The sequence below is a fragment of the Penicillium chermesinum genome, assembly GCF_028974085.1.
Source record: "Penicillium chermesinum strain IBT 19713 chromosome Unknown utg000002l:1.0-5270490.0:1.0-5274688.0, whole genome shotgun sequence".
NCBI classification, from domain to species: Eukaryota; Fungi; Ascomycota; class Eurotiomycetes; order Eurotiales; family Aspergillaceae; genus Penicillium; species Penicillium chermesinum.
Genome location: NW_026695312.1, coordinates 5,180,132 through 5,204,479, shown reverse-complemented (window position 1 = coordinate 5,204,479; position 24,348 = coordinate 5,180,132). Strand labels below are relative to the sequence as shown.

At 49.2% G+C, this 24,348-nt stretch overlaps 11 protein-coding genes across 11 annotated transcripts; 6 read left to right on the top strand and 5 right to left on the bottom strand.

Annotated features, from left to right (window-relative positions):
* Positions 1–1,150: 1,150 nt before the first annotated feature.
* Positions 1,151–1,750, bottom strand: N7468_002865 (uncharacterized protein; the record flags this gene model as incomplete). The annotated part of the gene is made up of 1 exon (XM_058472162.1): positions 1,151–1,750. The coding sequence occupies one exon, from the start codon at positions 1,748–1,750 to the stop codon at positions 1,151–1,153; it is 600 nt and encodes a 199-aa protein (XP_058335303.1).
* A 46-nt stretch (positions 1,751–1,796) lies between these two features.
* N7468_002864 (uncharacterized protein) lies at positions 1,797–3,115 on the bottom strand (the record flags this gene model as incomplete). The annotated part of the gene is made up of 2 exons (XM_058472161.1): positions 1,797–2,751; positions 3,048–3,115. The coding sequence occupies 2 exons, from the start codon at positions 3,113–3,115 to the stop codon at positions 1,797–1,799; spliced, it is 1,023 nt and encodes a 340-aa protein (XP_058335302.1).
* An 865-nt stretch (positions 3,116–3,980) lies between these two features.
* Positions 3,981–4,341, top strand: N7468_002863 (uncharacterized protein; the record flags this gene model as incomplete). The annotated part of the gene is given in 2 exon segments (XM_058472160.1): positions 3,981–4,146; positions 4,163–4,341. The coding sequence occupies 2 exon segments, from the start codon at positions 3,981–3,983 to the stop codon at positions 4,339–4,341; spliced, it is 345 nt and encodes a 114-aa protein (XP_058335301.1).
* A 380-nt stretch (positions 4,342–4,721) lies between these two features.
* Positions 4,722–5,015, top strand: N7468_002862 (uncharacterized protein; the record flags this gene model as incomplete). The annotated part of the gene is made up of 1 exon (XM_058472159.1): positions 4,722–5,015. One exon carries the CDS (start codon positions 4,722–4,724, stop codon positions 5,013–5,015), a length of 294 nt encoding a protein of 97 aa, XP_058335300.1.
* Positions 5,016–5,720: 705 nt separating this feature from the next.
* On the top strand, positions 5,721–10,186 carry N7468_002861 (putative DEAD/DEAH box helicase; the record flags this gene model as incomplete). Its single annotated transcript, XM_058472158.1, has 3 exons — positions 5,721–6,949; positions 7,031–7,174; positions 7,246–10,186. 3 exons carry the CDS (start codon positions 5,721–5,723, stop codon positions 10,184–10,186), a joined length of 4,314 nt encoding a protein of 1,437 aa, XP_058335299.1.
* Positions 10,187–10,853: 667 nt separating this feature from the next.
* Positions 10,854–12,346, bottom strand: N7468_002860 (putative serine/threonine-protein kinase; the record flags this gene model as incomplete). The annotated part of the gene is made up of 5 exons (XM_058472157.1): positions 10,854–10,914; positions 10,990–11,132; positions 11,253–11,602; positions 11,666–11,958; positions 12,084–12,346. The coding sequence occupies 5 exons, from the start codon at positions 12,344–12,346 to the stop codon at positions 10,854–10,856; spliced, it is 1,110 nt and encodes a 369-aa protein (XP_058335298.1).
* Positions 12,347–13,317: 971 nt separating this feature from the next.
* On the bottom strand, positions 13,318–13,896 carry N7468_002859 (uncharacterized protein; the record flags this gene model as incomplete). Its single annotated transcript, XM_058472156.1, has 2 exons — positions 13,318–13,722; positions 13,780–13,896. The coding sequence occupies 2 exons, from the start codon at positions 13,894–13,896 to the stop codon at positions 13,318–13,320; spliced, it is 522 nt and encodes a 173-aa protein (XP_058335297.1).
* Positions 13,897–14,601: 705 nt separating this feature from the next.
* Positions 14,602–15,462, top strand: N7468_002858 (DUF3632 domain-containing protein; the record flags this gene model as incomplete). The annotated part of the gene is made up of 1 exon (XM_058472155.1): positions 14,602–15,462. The coding sequence occupies one exon, from the start codon at positions 14,602–14,604 to the stop codon at positions 15,460–15,462; it is 861 nt and encodes a 286-aa protein (XP_058335296.1).
* A 2,196-nt stretch (positions 15,463–17,658) lies between these two features.
* Positions 17,659–19,249, top strand: N7468_002857 (amidase; the record flags this gene model as incomplete). The annotated part of the gene is made up of 2 exons (XM_058472154.1): positions 17,659–18,985; positions 19,083–19,249. 2 exons carry the CDS (start codon positions 17,659–17,661, stop codon positions 19,247–19,249), a joined length of 1,494 nt encoding a protein of 497 aa, XP_058335295.1.
* Positions 19,250–20,592: 1,343 nt separating this feature from the next.
* On the bottom strand, positions 20,593–22,006 carry N7468_002856 (thiolase family protein; the record flags this gene model as incomplete). Its single annotated transcript, XM_058472153.1, has 3 exons — positions 20,593–20,793; positions 20,853–21,797; positions 21,860–22,006. The coding sequence occupies 3 exons, from the start codon at positions 22,004–22,006 to the stop codon at positions 20,593–20,595; spliced, it is 1,293 nt and encodes a 430-aa protein (XP_058335294.1).
* Positions 22,007–23,162: 1,156 nt separating this feature from the next.
* On the top strand, positions 23,163–24,125 carry N7468_002855 (uncharacterized protein; the record flags this gene model as incomplete). The annotated part of the gene is made up of 1 exon (XM_058472152.1): positions 23,163–24,125. One exon carries the CDS (start codon positions 23,163–23,165, stop codon positions 24,123–24,125), a length of 963 nt encoding a protein of 320 aa, XP_058335293.1.
* Positions 24,126–24,348: the final 223 nt, after the last annotated feature.

The following is a 24,348-nucleotide window of genomic DNA, read 5'->3' as shown; positions in this document are numbered from 1 at the left end:
GCGGTGGAGGTAGAATACTATAAGGGAGCACGAGTTTGATCTCTGGGAAGGTAGTGGAGAGGGTACGAGCATGGCCACGTCAGTCCTGACCAACTCAAAAGAGCCAATTGGAGATAAACCCCTCCCTTGCTGCATCACACAAGTGACTTATCAGAAACCTCTTCGTCTGGCCTGGAAGGGGTGTCCTCGTCAGACTTGGCCAATCAAATGATGCGGAAGTGCCCTTCCCGCTCTTACAACTTGTGGACGATGGGTAAGCCCGAGGGGCGCTCCTCATTGTAAGTTGAGTCATATGCAGAACCCCGCACAGCCACAGCGGAGGTACTTTCCTTATCAATTCCTTCTTTGGGTATTGCGTTTTATCTTTCAATCATGCCTCTTCCCTGATTCAAGGCAGATCCATCACACAACATGCAAGAATCTTGGAGGTTCTCGACAAGGGTGCCGTCATCACAGACAGAACCATTTTCCCATCACTTTTAACCACCTAATATCTGCGCACGCGGAGAGAGTTTCTAGAGTTTAGGACTTTGGACAGGATATATACGAAACCTTTCGTTGTTGGGGTGCTCCGGCAAGGATGTGTAGAAAAGGAACTGGCAGACAGTCAACCTATTTGACACAGGGCATGCATCATGTCTCGCGTCACTGGAGAAGTGGTACCTGAGCATCATGACCAGTACCACGTAATCATTATCACCGACTACGACCAGCTATATATCCTTCGCTACGGTGGAAAGAGGGCTGGCAAAAATGACCATGGAGAAAAGAACGGAAACGAAAGTTAACAGCCTGGCGAAAGATTTAAAATTTGAGTTGCATTTACTTCTTGTTCTTTAGGCTCGAGACAGGGAATGGCGATTGGTCGTTTAATAACTTGATAGGACGAGTCAACACGACTCCACCGGAACTAATGACTGCAGTTGTGAAGGGTCTTATTGTGAACAAACCGAACAAAACGCCGCGACTAGCTAGGATACGCAATAGATCAGTCTTTACTAGCCTAGGAATTATCAGAAAGATAGGGAACATCAAAATCTTCCCCTGTTGTGCTGGAAACACGTGAAGATATATCAGTATTCCCCTTCTGCCAACGATCCAACTGAATTCGTTGCTTCGCAGACACGACTAAACGCTCGAGGAAAGCAGATCACACTACAAACCGGGTGGCTGGCTTGAAAGTAGCTGAGTGCGAGACAATGAACAGGACAGCATTGTAAACCTTAGCAGGGTCTTTCTTCTCGTCGCTGAATTTGCCCCTTATGATGAGAAATAAAAGTCGAAATGCCGCGTCTCGTGCTTGGGTCTTATCGCCCTTTACAGCCCGAGGACGCTGATAGTCAAACTTGTAATCGGTCTTGCAGGCTTTCAAGTCGGCAAAAATAGTATCAATTGACTGGCCGCGGAGGACGTCAACTCGAAGGAAATCATACGTCTCACAGAGTGTGTGATACTGCGAGATATTTCCTCGCAAACACCGGAAGCATTGTCGATACCCTGATTCCAACCCCTTGAGAGCAACATCGAACAAAGCAATATCACCATGGACAAGATCTAAATCATCTCCCGGTCGAGAAAGACGTTGAAATTTGACGAAAGCCGCGAGGTATGGAATCTTCGAGACGTCCAACTTATAGACCGTGTCTCCGATCTTTAGTGGGGTTTTTTCCGAGAGAGATTCCATTGCGCTAGCTGCTTTCGTTGATTCTGCTCCCTCTGCAAGCTTCGAATAGAGATCATCCGGTAGCATCCTACCAGATTCTCTCTTCCAAATCTCAAGGTTGTCACTTCGACCGTCATTTTATGACAGCATTCCTACCATGCTCTTTCACTACTTTGAGGACTTCTTCGACTAACACCACCAGCCCTCTGATTTCATGCTCATGTGCCTTCTTCCATTCTGCAATCTCATGCGTGACATGCTCGACTTGCGGAGGCGCAAATGTGCCGCGATTGTGATAAGCACGGACGAGTCTGGGTGTTTGCGAGACCCATAGCTGTGGCAGGACTTCTTGAATGCTCAAATGCTTATGAGACACGCGCGTCTTGATTTCAAGGGTGGAATCGGGAGGGACCTCTTTTCCAGTTTTCTGAACGACTAATTTGGATCCGACCGTCGCGCGGGAATGGCTTCCGTGTCGCGACAAAGACAGGCTTTGCATCACGTTCAGGATACTGTCCTCTTCCGAATTCAACTTTTCACGCTGGCGTCCTAGGTCCTCTCCATCGTACGCATCTGTCTCGTAGCGGACTACGAATTTCAGTCCGCCCAGGTTATAGGAGACGACCCGATGATGTCCTGTGCTGCCAGGCACTTGGGGCTTTGTAAAGGCTTTCTCGAACTCGTGACCATAGCCTCTGAATTCATTCGGCCCAATAAACTCATATGTTTTGGTTTCCGCCCGACAGAAAACGGCTGTATTTCCTATGACTTCAACTTCAATGGTGAAAGGCTCCAAGCCACTTCTCGAGAACTTCGGGTTGATAAAAGACAGAAGTTTGCGAATATTGTTTCGATCGCTGATCAAGTCAACCTGGTTTATGCGATACGATGGGTTTTCGATGTACAGTGAACGGAAAAGCGGTTCAAGCGGACTTTCAGGATGGCGGACGGCATTCTGAGCAATATAAATTAGCCCGGAATCTTTCGCCGCCGTCTTGGGGGCTTTGGGCGGGGCCCAGAGTGGGGGGGCAGCCGGGGACAGCAATAGTCGGGCAGTCCGATTCAATCCAATTGTATGAAGACAGATGCTCTACATTCGTGATGCAGGACTCGATTTGCCTATCTTTGTGAACCCCGGGCGGGGGATGTTTGCGATCCAAGTAGAAGCCATGCTCTTTTCACCAAAGGCCAGTATTGCAGTTATGAAGGGGGGTTATTTATGTAAATTATAATAAGCAGTGTGAATCAGCCCTCATCGGCTGGGCCAACGCATGCTTGCATGGTTTAGTCCAACCTGGTGGTATGTGAGATGTGATAGGATGCATGTCATCAAGTGGCTTACTTCTAGGCTCGCAGAGACGTTCTCTACATGGATGAGCTCCACCTATCATTTGAGATTGCCCCATAGACTGGATGTAAAAGTTTCTCACAAGCATGGAGCTCCGCCTTCATGACTCGAGCTTCTCCCCGCCCAAGAACATATAATCAGCGCAGGTAGATATCCCCTTAACCTCTGATCAAATTAGTGACAGCCCCGAATCAGAAGCCATACATTACCAGTGGATCCCTAGCAAGTTTAGTATTCTGTCGCAAGACCCAAAGGTACAATGCTCCTGACAATTTATTAGCGAGGTGTCGAGTGTTGTATGAGAATTGTCAGCTAAATATAAATTCCCGTTGCTCCGCCCTAGTGTCTTGGCGTGTGACCAGAGCCTCCGTCCACCCCGCTCTGGTGAAACAATATAATACCTCGACCCATGCGGAACCAACGTTGGAAGGCCTCTGGCACATTACCGGAGATTTTGCTTTGGTGTCACCTGAGCAAAAGCTTAGAGCAGCTCTTATTATGACGAGTAAAATGAAGTACTGCCTCAGAAGACACACTCTATTCCACTCGTCGGGGTCGTATCACTGATTGTTCGACGGCATGAGCCATTTCGTGCGACTGTCCTCCATCAACAAATAATAACAGACGTAACAACAAAGAAGATGCATCATAAGGTGATACTGCGCATAGATACTTGAAATGGTCGATACGCTGACGTGGCAATGCAGCTTTTGACAGGGGTTTGATGGGCAACGCACAGCTGCCAGCCAATTAACGACGTGTCTACCAACCGTGGTGGTCCTTTAAGATGAATGACCTAAACTGAGCCCATTGGAACTGATAAGGAAATGGGAAATTTCCTTGGTGTCGCGCAGGGATGATCTAGTAAGCCAGCTCATAGAGTCAAGGTCAGCAACTGAATTGGACCCTCGGGTGGCCAGATGACTGCCGGGTGGTAAGGTTAGCTCGTACATGCAAAATACCATCACCATGGTAGAGGGCCTTGGCTTCTACTTGCTGCCCAATGACACCGAGCACGAGATTGAGTTCTTCGATAAAGCAGATCCCCGCTCGAAACCCCCTCTTAATAGAGGTCAAATAAAGCGTCGACTCAGTTACTTCAACTTCAACACAGGGACAAACCTACGGCATTACCGTCTTTCCTCGCTCAGCTAAACTTTACGCCCAGTATGCACTTCGATTCAGCCACGCGCCGAACAATGTCTTCGAGCATACTTTTGTGGTGAGTGAATCTGAGGGAACTATCGAGACCGTTATTAGCATTTCATGTGACTCTCGAAACGTTGTCTTAGGTATCAAGGTCTGTATTCGCGAACGGTCGATCTCGTAGGAGACTATGCCGGAGATGAACTCTTTATAATCGACGGGGATTCTCTCTTGCTGCAATCATTCTCGAATGAGAAACTCGACTTCTCGGTCGGATTCCAGATTTTACACGCAACATATCTCGTGGAATCACTCCTACAGAAGCTTAAGCAAAGGAGATGCGTTTTTCACTTAGTGTTCTTTGCCGAGAATGCGCACCTCTGCGTACCAGTGGGGACACGAGACAGACATCGTGCCAGATATCTTCTCGCTCGTGAAGCAATCATATTGCATCTCAAACAGAAGATGGGTTCTACAACCGGCACAGCGTCAATCAGAGAGTTTCCCAGTTATTGGGCACTAGAGTTTCACTCGTACCTGCTAACAGCTGGGGTTTATTTCTTCATGTGCCACGACGGCGCGTTCCCGCAATTCGTGGACACTGATATTGACATCCAAAGTCATAGCAGCTTCGAAGAGTCGGCTAGTGATTCAGACATAGACGGTGGTACAAGTTCAGACGGGGAGCAGCTCCCTGCCAGCAGTTCCCACGAGGTGTTGGAATACCGGCTCAGCTTGCGAGCCATGATTCACTGGTTCATGGACCGTGGATACAATATATCACTGATTAATAGCCTTGATTTCAGGGATACAAAGGCCAGCTTTGCCGAAGGAGAGCCGTACAGTTGTACCGTATGAGCTAACCGAACATAGATTTTCTCAATGATCCTCGAACAATCCATAAAGACAAATTCACGACGAACTCCGGAAGAAAATAATGTCAGGGATAGCGAAAGTTCGGATACAAGTGATGAAGGAATGACTTCCGATGCTTCATCAAAACAAGACGGCAGTGCGCCAATTCATGGAGTAGACGGAGGTGCACACCTGCCTCTCAGGCAGCAAACAAGCCCGTGTCGCTCAACCAGTCATGATTCAACATTCGCGAGTGGGACCTCTGAGTCTCTACCAACCTCTATAGTTGACCCAGGCCGCCTTCAGAGTAGCTTGGCCGTTGTAGGTACATCTCGATCTGATTTCACGCAGCGGGAGTATCTGATATTTAGCACACTTGTGATGATGGCGGAGTCAGGGAGCATGATGGAGCACGATTTCGGAGCGGCACGCGCTATGCTTCTGCATATGATAATTCTACGCCGATGTAGTCTTTCAGAGCGTGCAATGGCCTCTGTACCTGAAGTTACAGAACAGCCGTTTCTGGACCGATTCACAGAAAGTTGTCTAAAACTGTTGAAGTGTCCTGTCTGGAAAGAGAAAATGCATCTCGCTTCCCCCATTTGTGATTTGTACGACTTGGTGGATGGAAGGTTGTTTTTGACGATTTTATCAGAGATGGATAGATGGGGTGGAGTCCATCATGTTCGATCGTCAGTATTTTCCCAAATGGAAGATATCTGGGCGTTTCTTGGGGATCTCTGTGGCTTTGGCAATGCTACTCAGACAGAGGTCTTGGGAAAGATAAAGGAGAAACCTGCGAAGAAACCGAAGACGAAGGAACTTCGGGGCCTGCAAGACGAACCGCTGCAGAAAGATCCTAAGCCCAGAGTCAGTCTTCTACCATTTAGAAATTCTGTTATTGACGCCCATTTGCGGTCGATACAATTGTCTATCGATGCATCTGCCCCGGAGTCTGTCTCCGCGGCAAGGTCAAAAATCTTTGGGGAGCTTAGCCATTGGCACAATTCGCGTCGGCCAATCGACCCCAAGGCACATAGTACCATGTCGGCACGACAAAAGATGCTTGCTCAGAAGCGGCACGACTTTTTCATGACTGAAATGAGGGATTACGCGGCTAGCTTGACAAATGCGACTGGGAACATCCTCGACCCGGAAGTGATATTCGTGGCTTCAGGAAAGGAGAAGAGAAACGGGAATACCGCTCGTACTGTCACCGATATCGGGGAAGCCTCTTCAGGCAACTCTGGGAAAAAGAGAGTGGACAAACCACGATCAATGGCTGTGCGGCAAGAAGCTATGTCTTTCACGCAAGGAAAGCGTCAAGAAGGTCACGAGAAACAAGTTGCCAAGTGGCATCGGGAGGTAGAAGGCCTTCAGGCAGAAAGCGATCTGGCCAAGCGCTATTTGAGCGCAGGGCGGTTTATATCGAGCATAGCAAAGGAAAGTCGTGAGTCGCTGGAAGCTGAGATCCTGACCTTCCAGCTCGATACGTTGGTTCAAATATATGCCCTGGCAACCAAAAAATCAATACCCTACTCGCAAACCAGCGTGTTAGGATTAATATGGTCCACCGTCTTGAAAATATCGAGACTGCAGCAATCAGTCACGGCCGACATCGCAGCTTGCGTTGTTAGCGTGACCAATGCCCTTCGTTTGCCGCAAGTCGACCTCCAAGCGAACAGTACGAGGAGATTGCCATTTAGGTTTGTCCGACTGACTTCCGCAAATCCGGGCTTTCATGAGACCCAGTCACCTATTGAGTTCCAGTTGGCACATGCAGGCCCATTCCTAGATCGCAACATGGACTCGGCACCGGATAGTCGGGTCCGTGATTTTGAGCCCGATAAATGGCAGCGACAGGTATTGGACCAGATTGACGCCAGGGAGAGCGTATTTGTCGTGGCGCCAACGAGCGCTGGCAAAACCTTCATCTCGTGAGTCCCTTTCCCGAGTGTTTCACGGCCAACCTGATTATGTTATCGGATCATGGGGACTACAACTAACAGCATGTATAGCTTCTATGCTATGAAGCAAGTCCTTGAGGATGATGATGATGGGGTGCTTGTATATGTAGCGCCAACAAAGGCTCTGGTGAACCAGATCGCGGCCGAGGTCCAAGCCCGCTTCTCCAAGAAGTATCCGAAGAAGTGCAGTGGGAAGTCAGTCTGGGCGATACACACGCGTGACTACCGAATCAACAATCCTGTTAACTGCCAGATCCTTATCACAGTCCCGCATATCTGCAAACCATGCTGCTTGCGCCGGTAAATGCCAGGACGTGGTCGTCCAAAGTAAGAAGGATCATTTTCGATGAAGTTCACTGCATTGGACAGGCACAGGATGGCGTGGTGTGGGAGCAACTTCTTCTGATGTCATGTTGTCCCATCGTCGCCCTGTCCGCTACCGTGGGCAACCCGCAGGAATTCTGCGACTGGCTGAGCATGGCACAAAGAGCAAACAGCATTAAGTTGAGGCTGGTCGAGCATCGACAGCGTTACTCCGATCTCCGCAAGTACATCTATCACCCGCCAAAGCAATTCACCTTCAGTGGGCTGTTTCAACCTCATCTGATGCCCGCTCTGGGCCTGGAAGATACAGCTGAAATGGAATTCATTCATCCCGTCGCTAGCATTATCGACCGTTCGAGGGGCATACCTGACGATTTGAGCCTAGAGCCACGGGACTGCCTCATGCTTTGGAAAGCTATGAAGAAGCATGAGACATCGACATTCCCCGTGGAAGAGTCTCTCGATCCCCATTTTTGTCTTCCTCAAATTGTTCGGAAGATAGACGTAGTGCGGTGGGAAGCGCGACTGAAGGCCTTGTTGAGAGAATGGGTTATGAACACCGCGTCCCCATTTGACTTCGTCTTGACCGAGCTCACAAACACAAAATGTGCTGAAAGCAAAACACAATCCGGAACTGGCCCTTCTCCCCAGAAATTGGATTTGACATACCAACCGAGAACACTAAATCCTGATGATCTTCTGAACACGACTCTTCCTCTAATTTGCTCCCTGCATGATCTCAATGCACTGCCTGCTCTATTCTTCAACTATGATCGGAGTATGTGCGAAAAGTTATGCCGCATCCTTTGGGACAGCCTGGTGGCTGCTGAAGGAAGCTGGAAGAAGTCAAGTTCCGCTTGGAAGAAGAAGGTAGCGGAATGGGAAGAATGGAAACTCAATAAAGAAAAGCTGGCCAAGAAGAAGAAGCCCTCTGCGTCGAAAATCAGAGGAGCAGAGGATGACGACCTATCCCGGGCAGAGCGCATTCGCCAGTCCGCGTCGTGCGATACAAGTCCACATGAGTCATTCGATCCCGACGCTCCTTTGGACCCTTTTACCTTCGCCAACATCAGGAAATTGTCGACTGGCGATTTTGAGGAATACGCGAAGCAACTTCGCTCGCGTGGAGTCGCCGACTGGCTCATTTCGGCTCTGCAGCGCGGGATCGGAGTCCACCACGCCGGTATGAATCGAAAGTACCGTCAGGTCTGTGAGATGCTCTTCCGTAAGGGATACCTCCGCGTGGTCATTGCGACCGGGACGTTAGCTCTGGGGATCAACATGCCGTGTAAAACAGTGGTTTTCTCGGGGGATTCAGTCTTCTTGACGGCGCTCAACTACCGCCAGGCGGCCGGCAGAGCAGGCCGGCGAGGGTTTGACATGCTTGGGAACGTTGTCTTCCAAGGAATCCCGTATTCAAAGGTGTGCCGTCTGATCAGTTCAAGACTGCCGCATCTGAATGGGCACTTTCCCATCACCACCAGTCTCGTATTGCGCTTGTGCAGCCTCCTGTACGGGTCCAAATATGCACCGTATGCAGTCAACGCGGTCAACTCCATCCTATCCTGCGCGCGAATCTACCTGGGGGGGCCCAAGATGAAAGATACCGTTCTCCATCACCTACGATTTTCAATTGAGTATCTTCGACGGAATCAGCTTCTGGACCGCCATGGAGCTCCCTTGAATTTCGCAGGATGTGTCAGTCACCTGTACTATACGGAGAACTCTAGTTTTGCATTCCACGCATTGCTGAATGCCGGGTACTTCCACACTCTCTGTGCAAATGTGGTCCGACAGCCCAAGAATACCCTTCTCACGCTCATGCTTGTTCTATCCCACTTGTTCGGCCGGCAGAACCTGCGCCACGCTACACTTGAGCAGATGCAAAGCAATGTTCGGAAGGGCACCTCCTTGGTGGTCCTTCCTCCAATGCCAAAGAAGGCATTGAAGGTTTTGCACCAGCATAACAAGGATACCCTCAACGTGTACGTTGCTTATGTTACCACTTTCATCGACCAGCATATCGTCGACCCCGACCGCACTCTTCCATTTACAGATACCAATTGCGGAGGAAGCGAATCATGGTCCGAGCTAGGCATTCCGAACATCACACCCGCAAAGGACACCTATGTCATTTCTCCCTTTTATGCACTTTCAGGGCATTCCGATAAATGGTGTAAGATATCCGATCTTTGCGAAACCATTCGGGGTGGAGTGTGGCTCGAAGAAGCCGTTGTACCTTCCATGATGGGATACCCAGACGGCGCAGCTCTGAATGCGTATCTGTTCGACTTTTTCAAACACGGCAATATCCGTGCATTGGAGCAGGAGAACGGCATCCGCAAGGGCGACATCTGGTTCTTATTGAATGACTTCTCGCTCGTACTAGCGACGGTCGTCACAAGTTTGGAAAACTTTCTCAAATTGACCCCTGGGACTGAAATTGATATGTTGGACATCATGGGTGCTGGAGAAGATCACGAAGCGGCAGTAGACAGCACCTTGGACGAATTGGACATGCGAAAAATCCAAACGCCAAAGCCTGCGATACAAACCAAACCCCAGCAAGATCAGAAGAGCCAGAAAACTTCCAGGGCCCTAGCAACCTCGATTATTGCAGAGAGCTGGGATGACATTAGTAGTGATGAGACTGGCCAAGGTAATGATGACTGTGAGGGCACTTCGAATCGTCCGAAGCAAACCGGAACCAACGCACAAGCTATCGAAATGGAAATTGGAGTGGATCGAAGTGAACCTGAGAGACTCTCAGAAAGCTCTTGGGAAGAAACTGACGGCGGGAATGAAGGTATTTTAAGGGTTCTGAGAGCATTCAAAATGCTACAGGATGATTTTAACGGGAAATTCAAGGCCATGTGGGCATAGATAGTGTTGCAAGGGGGGGAAACTTGTCTTCATTTCGGATGAGACGAACCAACCTGGATATACACGCCGCTGTTGAGACTGGAAGATCGTTGCTGCGACATGCTAGATAACTAATATCAATAGGAGCAGACATGGGAAGTGTGCGTTAAGACTATTTCAACGGCTATCGTATGAGTGGATGAGGTTACACAGAGTAACACCCAGCCCCGATCAGTGTAATATAGACAGTGACCCTTTGCCACCGGCAGAGGCAGCTATGGCACCAACTAACGGAAGATTTGACCAGGTGACTGACGGCCCCTGCTTTATGAGCTGAATGAAACCAAACTTCAAGGGATCGCCTGAAAATTGGGAGATATTAAGGACTGGTTACGCCGCTAAAGTGCTCCTCCCTCTTGAGCGCTTAGCCATGCAAGGTGTGTGCGGTCTAATTGAAGGCTCTGCAGTTCTACCGACATGCAAGTAAGAGAGCAATCAGACCCCGAGCCTAAGGAATGGATCGTCCATCAGCTCGCGAGCTGTGCTTCTTTCTTCTGGAAGCCAAACAAGCATTTTTCGAACAAATGACAAGAACGCATCTCGGTCATTTTCACCGAGGAAAGTGATTGTGTCCCTTTAGGGCTCTGGATGGGATCAGTGTATCATCTTGAAATCCACCTTGCAAAAATCAGTAAAGTTGACGAACAACACTAGCTTCCGACCAACCTTCTTCATTGAAAAAAGGGCCTCTAAAAAATTGTTGAGCATTATTGCAAACTTCACCGGCATCATTTGAGACCATATGGGGCCAGTTATACACTGACATGGCCTTTGATTTCGCGAGCAGTGCCTTTGGAGGGGGTCCAAGAAGAGCGACCATCTCGGCAAGGTGTGATTTTGCATCATATTGGCCTTTCGTATTCAATACCTGTTGGAATAACTCCTGGTTCCCGAGAAAATTCCATAACTTGCGGTCCATGATCATTAGCTCGATCCAGCAATTGCATTTCATGATAATTCGTCACAATCAAGGAGAAGATATAATCTTTTCCTGATGTCCAATTCTTGAAATCGGAGAGGCTCTTACCAGCACACCAAAATTCCATATGTCTGCTTTGCAATCCCAACCACAGCCAAGTATAACTTCCGGGGCGCGATAATGATCGGGCTGGATAGGATAAACCCCAAACTGCTCCCCTACCATTCCGTTGTGGGTGGACTGTTTGCCAAGACTTGCTGCTAGACCGAAGTCCGCGATTTTTGGAACCATATTCTTGAGTTCTTTTGCAGAAAGAGGGCCAAAGTCGTTATGGCATCGGTACACAGTCCGGCCTGTGTGGCCATCAATCTTCCTCTGCATCGGTTCTTGACATTTGACGAATTCACTGAGGACTTTTGCGTTTTCAAAGCTCATGAGTATATTTCCTAGTTTTAGGTCTCCAAGGAATGAATTGAGTCAGTAACTCCTGCGCAAGCGCAAGAAACACCAGGGAAACGCACCCGTGTGGACAACCTTGCACTCGGAGTGAAGATAATCGAGGCCAGCGAGGAGAAAGTAGATGTAAGCCTTCGCTAGGGGTAGCGGAATTTCGCGATCAACGAAACGCCGCTTGAATATCCAGACAGGCTCTCTCATAACTTCGTAAACAAGGCACATATGACGGCCCTCCGGACCTTTGACTTCAAAGTGGTCCAGACACGTGCGGAGAATCACGTGGCCACGATGTTCTGGATTTTGCTGCGCAATATGCCTTTCAATCTCCAATTCATGAAGAGCATCATCTGCATTGTTGCTGTTAATGATTTTCAAACTACATAGCCTTTCATTTTGCCACTTGTATCTGATCGAAAGTCGCAGGGTCAGTCTCGAGGCGTGCAATACGAAGGAGATAAATTCCGACCCGCAACGAATACAAACCTCGAAATGTCTTGCGCCAGCCACACCGTTGACTGCGACCCCCAGCCGATCTTCACAAGTAACTGGAATCTCCGGGCAAGGACCTGTCCAGGATTTGCAGGGTAGAACGTTGCCGAGTTATAGTCAGGACAGATCTCCTCATCCACAAGATCTCGTTGCGGAATTAGAGGACCGGGGCTGAGCGGGATTTTTAAGGGCGACTTTCTAGCGAACGAGAATATAGCAGGCCTTGGTGGCAACAAAGGCCGCCAAGGTAGGAGCATTGAGCTTTTTCAATGTGAGTTTAATGTATGACATGTAGGCCAGACTCTCAACACTACAATTAAAGAAGCGTTGAGACTCGACAGGACATTGATTCCGCGCCTACCCCGAAAGGATGGAGGTTGGAGAAGACAAGATCCCAGAAAGTGTAAACAGTCACGGCAAGCACCGGCGACTTTCCTGATCGGGTTAAGGCTACTACTCTTATCTTATCTATCCAGCCGATCCTAGAATGGCTCACATTATTCACTACCCTGTCATCCTATACTGTGTACAATGGCGGTTGACTATTCCAATCCAGGCTAGTTTGTCTCTCTATGGGCCCCTTGCCTGATGGTGGTGCTTGCTGCATTCCCCGAACATTTTTAGCACATGCCGTACAGAACCTGTATTTGCGATGCTCTAGCCACTTCTGGCGCCGTTGCTTTAGGCCCTTCCGTACAATCTTTGGGCTTGAGTTTGTCATATATGGTTGGCAGAGTCGCGGCGAGATATTTTCCGCAAAGCCTGATAGCAAGGGTGATTATATGGACACCAAAACTCTTCCGTGCGATCTCTGTGTGAATGGAGCTATTCTCCGCCGCCAAGCTCTACCGATTTACGTTCCAATTCTGAATTGGACGTTTTCCTGTCGGGTCATTGGAGGCACGCCATGGCGGTGCAACACCTCCCAGCGGTATAGACAGCGCGTTCAATAAATCAATTGACTGCTATCATGGCCGAGTATTGAATTCCTCCGGTGCATCATGGCATATCATGTAGAGGATCCACAGAGACGATGCACCTCATAGAACTGGCGCTATTATTCTGAGCGTGATACTGGTAGTAGGGAATCTCTCCGGCAGCCCACTAGTACTATTGAACAACCTTCACAGGTGAAGGTGGGGTGGATACATCATTAACTTCCAATTTGAGAAAAACTAGAGAATTCCTAATCCCCAGAACAAGCCCAGTTGAAGCCTATTTCCCACTGTCACATTGGTTGAAGCCCCCCCTTGGGCGCACCCTCGTGGGTAATCAAGCCACAGTAGTAGACCAATGGGTGACCGTCGACACCTTGCGATGCGCCATCGTAGTAGAAGACCACACGCTCATCCCCGTATTTTCTGTTATTTTTGCCCCCGTTGTAAGGCCCATTCTTGACAAGCGGGTACTCCTTCCGGTTCTCGTCGTGCTCTGGGCAGTGAGCAGGGAAATGCAACTGGTTTCCCTTGCTGTCGTCGTTGTCGAAAGGATTTGGGTAGTTGCCAGCACCCCTTGTCTCTGGAGGACTTAAGAGGCCCAAGTTTACGGCGTATTCTGCGGCAAGATAGATATCGAGCCCATCATAGGTATTCTTGCCGCACTGGATGGATGCGGAGGAGTTGGGCCCGTCCCACTGTCAGAATTATCAGTCAGAAGCATGACGCCGAATCTGAGCTTATTCACAACCTACGTCAATGGGCTCGTTGGATGGATTTGCTCGTGCTTCAAGGTCGACAACCCTTTCAGCTGGAAGGGCCAACGTCGCTCCTAAAAAGAGGACGGACGCGGCTGCCAAGGTGAACTTCATCTCGGTATGGCAAATGATTGGATAAAAAGGCCTAGCTGGGCTTCACTTGCGCTATTGAAGCTGCTATTGTGACTGAGTGCTTGTTTGGCTTTTTTTGATCTTCAGTACAGCCAAGGGTCTTTTATAACTATCCATTGGAGTTCAGAAGTACCATATTACCTGGGACATCTATAAAAAGGCCAAGGCCTCCTACGTGGAGGTCAGTTTCATCATTTGGACCCTTTGTCGAAGTTTCCCACTGATCCGTCCAGCCAGGGCAAGCCGCAAGTTGCTCTGTGATCTGACGGTAGAAGGCCGTATGGGGGCCAGGTGCTCAAGTTGGATCGCGGGGTTGTGGCCCTGGCCCCCAGAGCCATTCCTAAAAATACCTCCATATAGATCCGTCTTCTTAGATGGCGGAGATAGTTGGATATTGAAGGGAAGTCTGGCCCTACGCCTTGCTCGTCCCCCACGCGGCTGCATCAAAACTCTAGGCCCCCGCGGTCCTGATCGGCATATCAGGCATCAGTGGCCCGTGATGTCACTTTGAACAATTTTGGAACATATCCTGCACCTTGCCGTGTTATGATTTAGGCTTAGGGTTTTCGTTGATTTCTATTCATCAGAGTATTTTTCCCTCGCATAGCGGTCACAGCAACAGAACCCTAGTGACTGTTTAACCGCGACACCATCTACCCCACCCATTCGGACACTATCCGCATTGAAATGAATATTATTGAAGAGATGACATGCAAGTCGGTTGATCTTGACGGTTTCGGCTCTGCTGTCGACGATGCATGGTTCCATCAACATACCGCACCCATAGACGGAGAGGAAGAGACTGGGGCTCATCCCTATCAATCCGCGGCTCTCAGATTATATCTTCAAGGCGGCCAGACATCATCTGAGACAGCTGTTGCCATGACCAAGTCTCATACCCCGGAGAAAATGACCGACTTGCGAGACCGTGTACTGGGCATCATCGAAGATGCGCTCTTCGAGCTACCCGAGACCCACACGCCTGCTCTTGTCAGCTTGTTGAAGGATATCAGCCAGCTACCAGAGGAAGAGGATGGGGAAGCAGTGTGGAAAGGACTGAGAAGCTTCGGCAACTTTTGGTCAGATAAATGGAAGCAAAGCCACTGGCGCGAAGCCTTGGCAACACGAAGCCCAGCGACTAGGGCCAAGAGACGCGAGGCCCACACCCATTTGGCCTTTGTTGAGGCATCCTGTGCCATGGCTGATGTGGGTCCGAGTGCTGAAGATGGCATCTTGCCCTTAAGCTGGGGCTACGAGTGCATTTCCGAAGCCCTCGAATGCCAGCACGCAGTGTGGGACTTTGAGATTCCTGCTGCAGCAATATGGATCAAAATAGCCGGTGAAAGACTCATAGAAGGAGCGAGAAAGGGAGAAAGATCGTGGGCGCTGGAGAGGGAGGGCAGGCTTTGGGCACCAGGACCTATGAGTATGGACCGGTGGAATTTCTGGCTGAGAAGACTGAAGGAGATTGAAGTGATCGGCAGGGTGACCTCGACAGCGGCGAGAGAAGGTATTACTCAGCTTCAAGAGCAAGTGGCCCATAGTTGAAGTTTCCACTTTGAAATTCTCGCTGTCGATAGCCACCTGATTTCTGGGAAATCGGTTCAGAATAATCTAAATTGAACTATCAAAATCACTTGAGTGGTCTTACTCATTAAGTTGACTTCTCACTTAGGATCTTAAATAGAATTATGTTATCAATTACTCGATCCTGCTATTAGTTATCACCTTGGGGTTATAGGTAGTTGTCTAAACCATGAGATGAACGAAGCTTGGATTGAGGTTATGGGGAGTCCTTAGGTTATTATCGTTGCTTTCCTTTCTGTTTATTTTCCTTTCCCCTTCTAGTTCTAATGTTTTGAATAGATATCTTTAGGCCTAAAGCCTGATCTGATGTGGGCCTGTGGGCCAATCTTGGGCCTAAGTCCAAGTCTTAGTGTTAAGGCTCAATAGGATTCAGTAGCGAAACGCCATCAAAGAGACATTAAAGCCCCTTTGATGTGGTGTTGAATCCTTTTGATATGAAGTTGATCCCATTCAGGGACAGTGGAGTGGGCGCCAAAGAGGGCGCGCGCTCCTTGCCTCGTTGCTAGAATTAGGATTGAAACCTGGCTCAAGATGGAAACCCTGGCGAAACATTCTATAAAAGGGGTTTCTACTTTAGCTGCAAGGATAAGCTTTAGGCTTTTTTCAGACCGGAACCCTATTATAAACTTCCGTCGAATACTACTATCTTGCCTGGTCAACTGGTGCCCTTCGAATCTGGCCGTTCCTTTACATGTACAGTCTGTTGACGAATAAAGCGTGAATATACAGTCCCCAACGTCACTCAACTCGAAATTCCGGCGCGAAGTCATGAGCTCAGCGCTGTTCGCATCACCGCCACCCTTGAGGACAGCCGCTGGTGTACCGTCGCAGGTGCTTGACGCAAAGATCTCAATCGTCCAGACACGACTCAGATTGCTCAGTGTCAACAGACAGACACTGACGATCAGACTTGCGTGGCCAAACTTTGAGAACATCATTTTGATAGTGAATGGTGTTGCCATGTTCTTTGATATATTGATTCAAGGCACGTTTGAGTACTTCTGGATCAACTTGTTGAGAAATTTCGTAGAATATATCTTGTGCAAATTTCATGTTTTATATCGGCACATTCGGGCCAGCTCCTGTCTGCGAGCTATATCCTCGAAATAATGACAAGGAGGAACCTCAATCGTACCAAGCGCGATATAATACTAAGCGAATACAGCTCAGACCTCGCTGCAAACCACCCAGTCCGCTACCTCATCTTCGAATAATTCAAAGCGCAGTAGGCCTCTCAGTGCGGTGTTTACTTCGAGAAACACTTACGAGCCTTAGCCCTCGCAGATAAGATATTTTGGACCCCGACCCAGATAAGTCCCTAAGAGCGCGGGGCATGGAGCCACTGCCCGGTTAGGAACCAATATTCCCAGTCTTGTCCCGAAACCAGTTTTCTGACATGTAGGAACATTTTGTACACGTTTATTCAGGATTGGAGGGCTTCGCACTTGAACTAACGTTTCTTTGTTTTTTTTTCGTTGTTGTTGTAAATGCTCGTAACCTTTAAATCAATGGGGCAGGACAACATGGGCGACAATTTACTACCAATAATGTGGCTCAATGAAGCCGTGCGCGTGGTAAATTCCCAAAGATTGACGCGTATACCAGGGGTTGGATATCCTCTCTATCCGCTCTCTTCATTTTTAGGATTTTATCCTAGTCAAATCGCTGCAGGGCGCATATTCTCGGACATTTCGCCGTTGAAAGTGAATACGGAAATGGATGACAGATTTACGCAGCCCCGCACCTACCCCGAATCTCGGCAACACTGTCCTCTTTAGAAAATAACCTGGTAAAATGTGGTTGCCCTCTAACGGCGTACGGTTACGAAAGCGCTGTGACGCCTCGGACTCCAACAAGGCCTGCGCCGCCTTTGCCCTTGAGAGGTCTGTTTTACCTTTCTCACGTTTGTTTGAACCTCCTAGCAGACTTTACGCGCGCCAAGAGGTTAACTAACTAGTTTGGTTAGTTAACATCTACGGAACATTCAAGACGATACCGACCTCGCCCAAAAGTGTTCCTCCCAGGGCCTGGGAATCACGGTGGCCCAGGCAAGGGTTCAGGCTCCATACAGTAAATCTGCATGCATTTTGGTTCCCAACGATTTGGCACTAGATATCCCACGACGTCCCGAGAGCTCCCGAGGTCACTCAGTCCACGATGAGGAAGCTAGATATTCAGGAGCTCACCATAGCTCAGTTCCATTCAGCGTTACGGGAGAAAACCACCACGTGTGTTGATCTGGTCAGGACTTATCTAAGTCGGATTGCACAATTCGATCCTGAGCTGAATTCTATTATATGTTTGAATGACGAAGCACTCCAAATCGCCGCGGTCAAAGACCGAGAAACAAAACACTTGATCCAGACAATGGCACCATTCCGACCATTGCATGGGGTGCCCATCATTCTGAAAGACAATTACATGACGAAGGGCCTTCCTACAAGTGCGGGGGTGAAAGCACTCCGGGCCCTTCAGAGCGCCAACAATAGTCAGGTTGTTTCCCACTTGACATCAGCAGGCGCAATTATACTCGCGAAAGCGAATCTACACGAGTTCGCCCTACATGGAACGACGACCTCTTCATTAGGTGGCCAAACACTGAACCCATATGATTTTCAAAGGACTCCAGGGGGTTCATCTGGTGGTACTGCCGCTGCGCTTGCGGCAAATTTCGGCTTGGTGGGATGCGGAACAGACACAATGAACTCGCTGCGTTCTCCGGCGTCTGCATGTGGAATCGTTGGGTTTCGTCCATCTACTGGCAAAGTACCGACACAGGGCATTGTGCCCGTATCTAGAACACAAGATGTAGCTGGACCTATGGGACGAACAGTCAATGATGTGAAGATAGTATACTATGCGATGCGCGGTATTTGTGACGATGTATTGCCCCTGCCTCCAGTCCGGAATCCCAGAATTGGGATCCTCGATCTTTACTTTGGGATTGGAAATCCCCAGTCTTGCTCGCCGGGTACCATTGCCGAGAACGGAGTTATCCAGAATATTACCCGCGGGGCTATCTCTCTTATACAAAAATATACCAATATCGGCTTTGTTGCTATAAAGCCAGATCAGTCCTGGGAGGTGGATACACTTCTAGAAACAGCTGACACGCAGCCTTACGAGTTTGGCTCCCAGCTGAATGAGTTCCTACAAGCACCTTTCATTGCTTCATCACCACACACGTCTCTCGAATCCATTTTTGAGAGCGGGGAATATCACAAAGGAGCGGTAACGGAGGTCTTTACTGCATCAAGAGACAACCCGAGGGTATTCTCTCCCAACAGCCCGGAATACCACGCTCGGCTGGCCGCTATCAGCAAGCTCAAGTTTTCTCTCGAGCGATGCTTCAAGGAATACGATGTCGATGCCTTTCTTTATCCACATCAGCGGCAGCTACCCGTTGCCATTGGTGCTATGAGGCAGCCAAGGCGTAACGGGGTACTTGCTGCTTTAACGGGAAGTCCTGCCATATGTCTTCCAGGTAAGCAAACCACTGGTAGCCTATTCCGCTTTACCAAAAAGCTTCTCTCTCTGGAGAACACTAGTATTCGAAAGGATTCTAACTTCTTCGTTCGAAGCTGGCTTTACGGAGGCAACTCAATCAGCTACCCTAGGCGTGCCTGTGGGTATCGAGTTGATGGGTCGACGTGGACGCGATGCAGAGCTGCTGGAACTGGCGGAAATGATCGAAAAGGTTCTCCCGCATCGGAAACCCCCATTATTAACTATTCGAAAGAGCTTATAGATCGGTGTTTATATGGCCCGATCGTGAATAATATCTGGTTAGTGGAATTGTTACGAAGACTACCTTACAAGATATCTATTGAATGGGAAGTCCGCGAAACTTGACTTAAACCGTACTTTGTATCATGGTATGCCCTTTGAGAGTCCCCGACCTCGTGAAAGTGATGATTTCTGCCGGTGTTGTCCTAGTATATTGCAACATACGCACCAGCAGACGTAGAAAACTTGAACACTCGAGCACTCGAAATGCTACAGGCACTTGTCCTGATATACTCAAGACTACAAACGGTCGCAATACTCAGAGACCAGGCAGGTAAAAAAGAATACGCTACTCAGTAGTCGATGATTATGAAGATTCTTTGTTCTTCCATAATTTTATCGAGCTCCCCACGCCTCGTCAGCGGTAGATTTGGGTTGGTCTTTAGAGCAGCTTCGAAATCAAACAAATCTGGTATCTCCAGCACCGATATGAAGGTTTTTTGCTGTCGATCTTGGTGGATTTTGCTAGAGATGGGTGTCACTTTCTATGACCGGGGCTTTAGCGCTACAGCAAACGATGCCATGAAGGTCGAGTAGTTGTAAGAAGAGAAAATACAGAAATAGCAATCTTTTTCTGCTAGTATCTGGCGGAAAAGTCATGAAAGTCGATCCTGGTGGAATCTGTTGAAGATAGGTGGAACTGGAATGGTCAAGCTACGCCCAATCAAAGCTATGAAGGTCGGGTGGTTGCAAGAAGAGAAAATGCTGAGCCAGCAAATATTTTTTGCTAGTATCTGGCGGAAAAGTCACGAAAGTTGATCCTGGTGGATTTTGCTAGATCCTGATGTCACTTTCTAGAGCTGGGTGTAAAGACTGTGGTCGTATCCAAAAGGAGGAATCTGTAATCAGCACCTGGTCGATTGAAATGAAATCTGGTGTCATTTTTTCAAAATAGGTGCTGAGTATGCTGTAGAATCTAGGGAAGGAAGTTGGTAAACAAAACCTGGTTGATGAGGTTGGATTATGGTGCTATTTTCTTGGAGACGGTGGTAGGGCTGTATAATGATATGCGAAGAAGGGGATTGGAAAGTGTTGATTTAACTATGACTATGAGCTTCCGGTGTCGGCCCATTGCCCGCGCGGGGTATAGGCGGCTGTCGCTTTGGTTCTCGCTAGAACTAGAAGCAAATTCAGGTTCCACTTGCTACTACTCTCAGGTATGAGAAGATGTTCTGGTTACTGGCATATGCTCATAGATTTCTATGTCCATGTTAACTATAGACTACCAGGCCGACTTGTTTAATCTCATATGCCAGCTGGGGTATACTGTGGAGCAAATCGCAGAGAGTCAAAGGCGTGGCTCAATTAATCTACACGGTCAAGCTTTTGAACCACCATCGCGGTCGCAGCGCCGCCGCCGTTGCAAATTGCAGCGACGCCATACTGACCAGGCTGCAATTGGTGCAGTAAAGTGACCAGGATGCGAGATCCAGAGCTTCCAAGAGCATGGCCCAAGGAAATGGCACCGCCTAGAGCATTGACTGTTGCATTCTGCAGTCCGAGAATCTAAGGGGCAGCGGGTCAGCGCAAGAGAATTTGGATGGAACTCATGGAATGCTCATTACCTTTTCGTTGGCCTTGATGACGGCGGCGAATGCTTCGTTGAACTCCCAAACGGCAACCTGGTCCTTCGTGATGCCCGCACGCTCAAGCGCAATCGGAACAGCCTTGGCGGGCGCGACAGGAAAGTCAACTGGGTCAATCGCAGCATCCGCCGACGAGACAATCCGCGCCAGAACACGACCTCCCTTTCCAAATTCCCGGGCCAGGTTCTTGTCACCCAGGACAAGAGCCGAAGCACCATCATTCATAGTCGAGGCATTCCCAGCTGTGACTGTGCCGGTGCCATCCCGCAAGAATGCGGGCTTCAACGTAGTTAGCTTGTCGGCACGCAAGTTCTCATATCCTTCGTCCCGAGAAATAACCGTGTCTCCCTTCTTTCCCTTGACGGTCACGGGGACAACCTCCTCCTCGAAGCGGCCTTCCTTCCACGCTTGCTGGGCCCGTTCGTAGGACTGAATAGCATATTGGTCCTGTTCTTCGCGCGAGACTTCATACTTCTTTGCGGTGTGCTCGGCACAGATTCCCATGTGGAATTTGTTATACACATCCCAGAGCCCATCCTTGATCAGCCCGTCCTCCAATTTGACCTCCCCAAACGGAGGCAGCTGGCTTGATCGGGGAAGGTAATATGGTACTCGGGTCATGTTTTCCATTCCACCGGCAATCTGGGCCTCTGCGAGCCCCAGTTGAATGTTCTGGGCTGCCAGGACAACCGCCTTCAAGCCCGAAGCGCACACCTTGTTGACGGTGATTGCCTCGACGGTTGGTGATAAGCCGGCAAAGATTGACGCTTGACGAGCGGGTGCTTGGCCGACCGCGCCCTGTAGCACATTACCCATGTAGACATCGGTGATTTTCTCGACGGGGATCTTGGATTTGTCGACCGCGGACTTGATTGCGACCGCGCCGAGTTCTGGGGCGGAGACGGATGCGAACGAGCCGTTGAACTAGAGAAGAACTTGATCAGTCTCAATTCTTTCATCCATCGTACCTGTCTATCGTAACTCACCTTAGCTGTCGGCGTTCTGGCGGCGCTGAGAATGTAGGCATCTTGGATTTCCCTCCGCATCGGACGTGCGGAACTAAAGTATCGGCATCGAGACAAGACCTTCGCTTGCCTCGACAGACGGAGCGGTGAGCATGCAGGCGAGATCATGATGAGGACCTATATGATTTCAGACGCTCGAAGGTGTCGACAGCAGAAGACGAGCTCGGCTCCAACACGCCTATACCTGCGAGATGTCCCGCTCCCGCCTTTGCCGCCTTTAACCGGACATGCCGAGGTTGAATTACCCGCGTGATTACCGTATCATCACGTGACTACGCGAAAGGAGCGAGGCTTCTTGTTCTTTTGGCAGCAGTGGCAGCAGGGGCAGCAGTGGCAAAGGTGGCTCAATGCGGCCGAAGCTTCATTGAATCTATTGAGGGTAGTACCTCAGAACACTCCATATAACGCTGATAAACGAATGGCACAATCCTTGTATATTCTCTTGGCACCATTGTCAGAATTGGTTTACTCAGTTGTCCTCAAGTAGGCCTTGAGGGACTTGGTAACTATCTGAGCCTTAAAGACTGGAGGATGATCAAATTTTCTTAGACAGATGCTCGTCAGTAAACGTCACTGGCTTTCATCAGAACCACTCCATCTCATGGTTAAGCGTAAACTGTATACTAGTAACATCTGAGGAACGCCTGTTTGGCACTATAATAAAGAGAGGGATCTGAAGGATGCACGTCAAGATGGAAAAAAGACTGCTTGTAAGCTGGTGCCGTGTATGGACAGGAGGCTGCCAAACATATGTAGAGGCTATGCAAAGTATATCTAGTAACAGCAGAAGTAGACTAAGGAACAAAGGAACAACCTACAGCCAATGATTTCATTGTCCAAGAAGCTTTATTTTTTCGGTCTTCTACCCATGGCTCTATCTATACCCTCTTATCTCTTATATCGTATTTACATCTCCCATTGTCCAAGAGGCGGGGCACCTGTAGATTCATTATTTAGCGGTCATGTTCCTACTATCAGAATATATGCCCGCAGCAGAGAATAGACAAGCTGTAGTTTCGTCGAACAGAACAATCGGGTACACGCTTTTCATCACTGGCAGCATCTTGTTTCTTTGTACCAGTCTACTCCTTAAGATTCTCAGTACGGTTGAATCCAACAACCAGGTACACATAGAATCACCCAGCAGTGAGAGAGTATATCTAGCCCTTCCTCACCAGAAGCCTTTTGTACGCTTGACCCTTGCTCACTGACACTGGTCAAACTATTACCCCCAGGTTGATAGCCACCCTCTCAAGTTCTCACCATGGGTCAGCGAACAAAGGTTCTGGAAACTGAGGGAGCAACTCCAAAGTTCCTCTACGCCATCATTCGACAGATGGACCTCAAGATAGTAAGTTCAAGCGAGGATACTCCAATGGGGTGTGAGCTGACCTGTGTGGATCAGATTGATTGGAACCGCCTTGCTCTGGAGCTTGATATTTCCAACGGCCATGCCGCGCGTATGCGATTCGCTCGCTTTCGCAAGCAGATGGATGGCCCGTCGGCCCCGAGAGCCCCGAAGAGAAAGGCTAAGAAGCTCATGGACAAAGGCAATCCTGGGCCCTCTTTTCCATCTCTTCATGATAAGATGAGTGCCTACGCAGTCAAGCCAGAGCTTATGGACAGCAACTTGCCGCTCAGCTCCATCAAGCAGGAGCCGGAGCCCCATGGTTTCCATGCAGAATCGGTTATCAATCCCTCCCAGGAGACAACTCAGTTTCAGGAAACCTACCAATGGCCGCAGATGACTCCACTGCCTGGGCCTAGCTTCACATTTCCAGCATCACAGTACCTCCCTTACAGAATGCCCTTTGCAACTTCGGATATGCCGCATTCGGTCTCTCCAGCGCCCTCGCAAAGTTACCAGCAATGGGGAGTCGCTCGAGAGGGCCCCCAAGAGGTTGGCTGCCAGCCCCAGAGCTTCCAGTTCCCGCTTTTCGGATGGGACAACCCAATGGAAAACCATACGCAGCCACAACTGGGCACACAGTCCCCACAGCATGCTCAATATGTGAAGGCCGAAGAAAGCGCCGATGTCTCTGAAATCCCGGATCCGAGTCACGGCCATGCGACACTCTCTGGCTTGAGCTGGGGAACACCGTCAGTGTCACAGCCACAATCGCAAGCATCGCCACGGGATCCTTTGGTGAAAACAGGGGTACAGCCTGGAGTGACGGAGACAAAAGACAATGTCCATATCAAAGTGGAGACGTTCGAATTGGAGTGAGACAGGAAGAGGAAATGTTTGCGAGTGATTGATCAAATCTGTTAGCATAGGATGTCGCGAGCCACGTCTTCGGGTTCCGCTATACTCTGAAGTACTATTATCTCAGTGATAAGTGTAAGTGTAGGTTCGAAAATCAAATTAACATCCGGCCTTATGCATGAGAAATATTGAAAGGCGTTGCCAGCTACTGAAGACCACGTCTACCATACCTCCCTCATTCCTC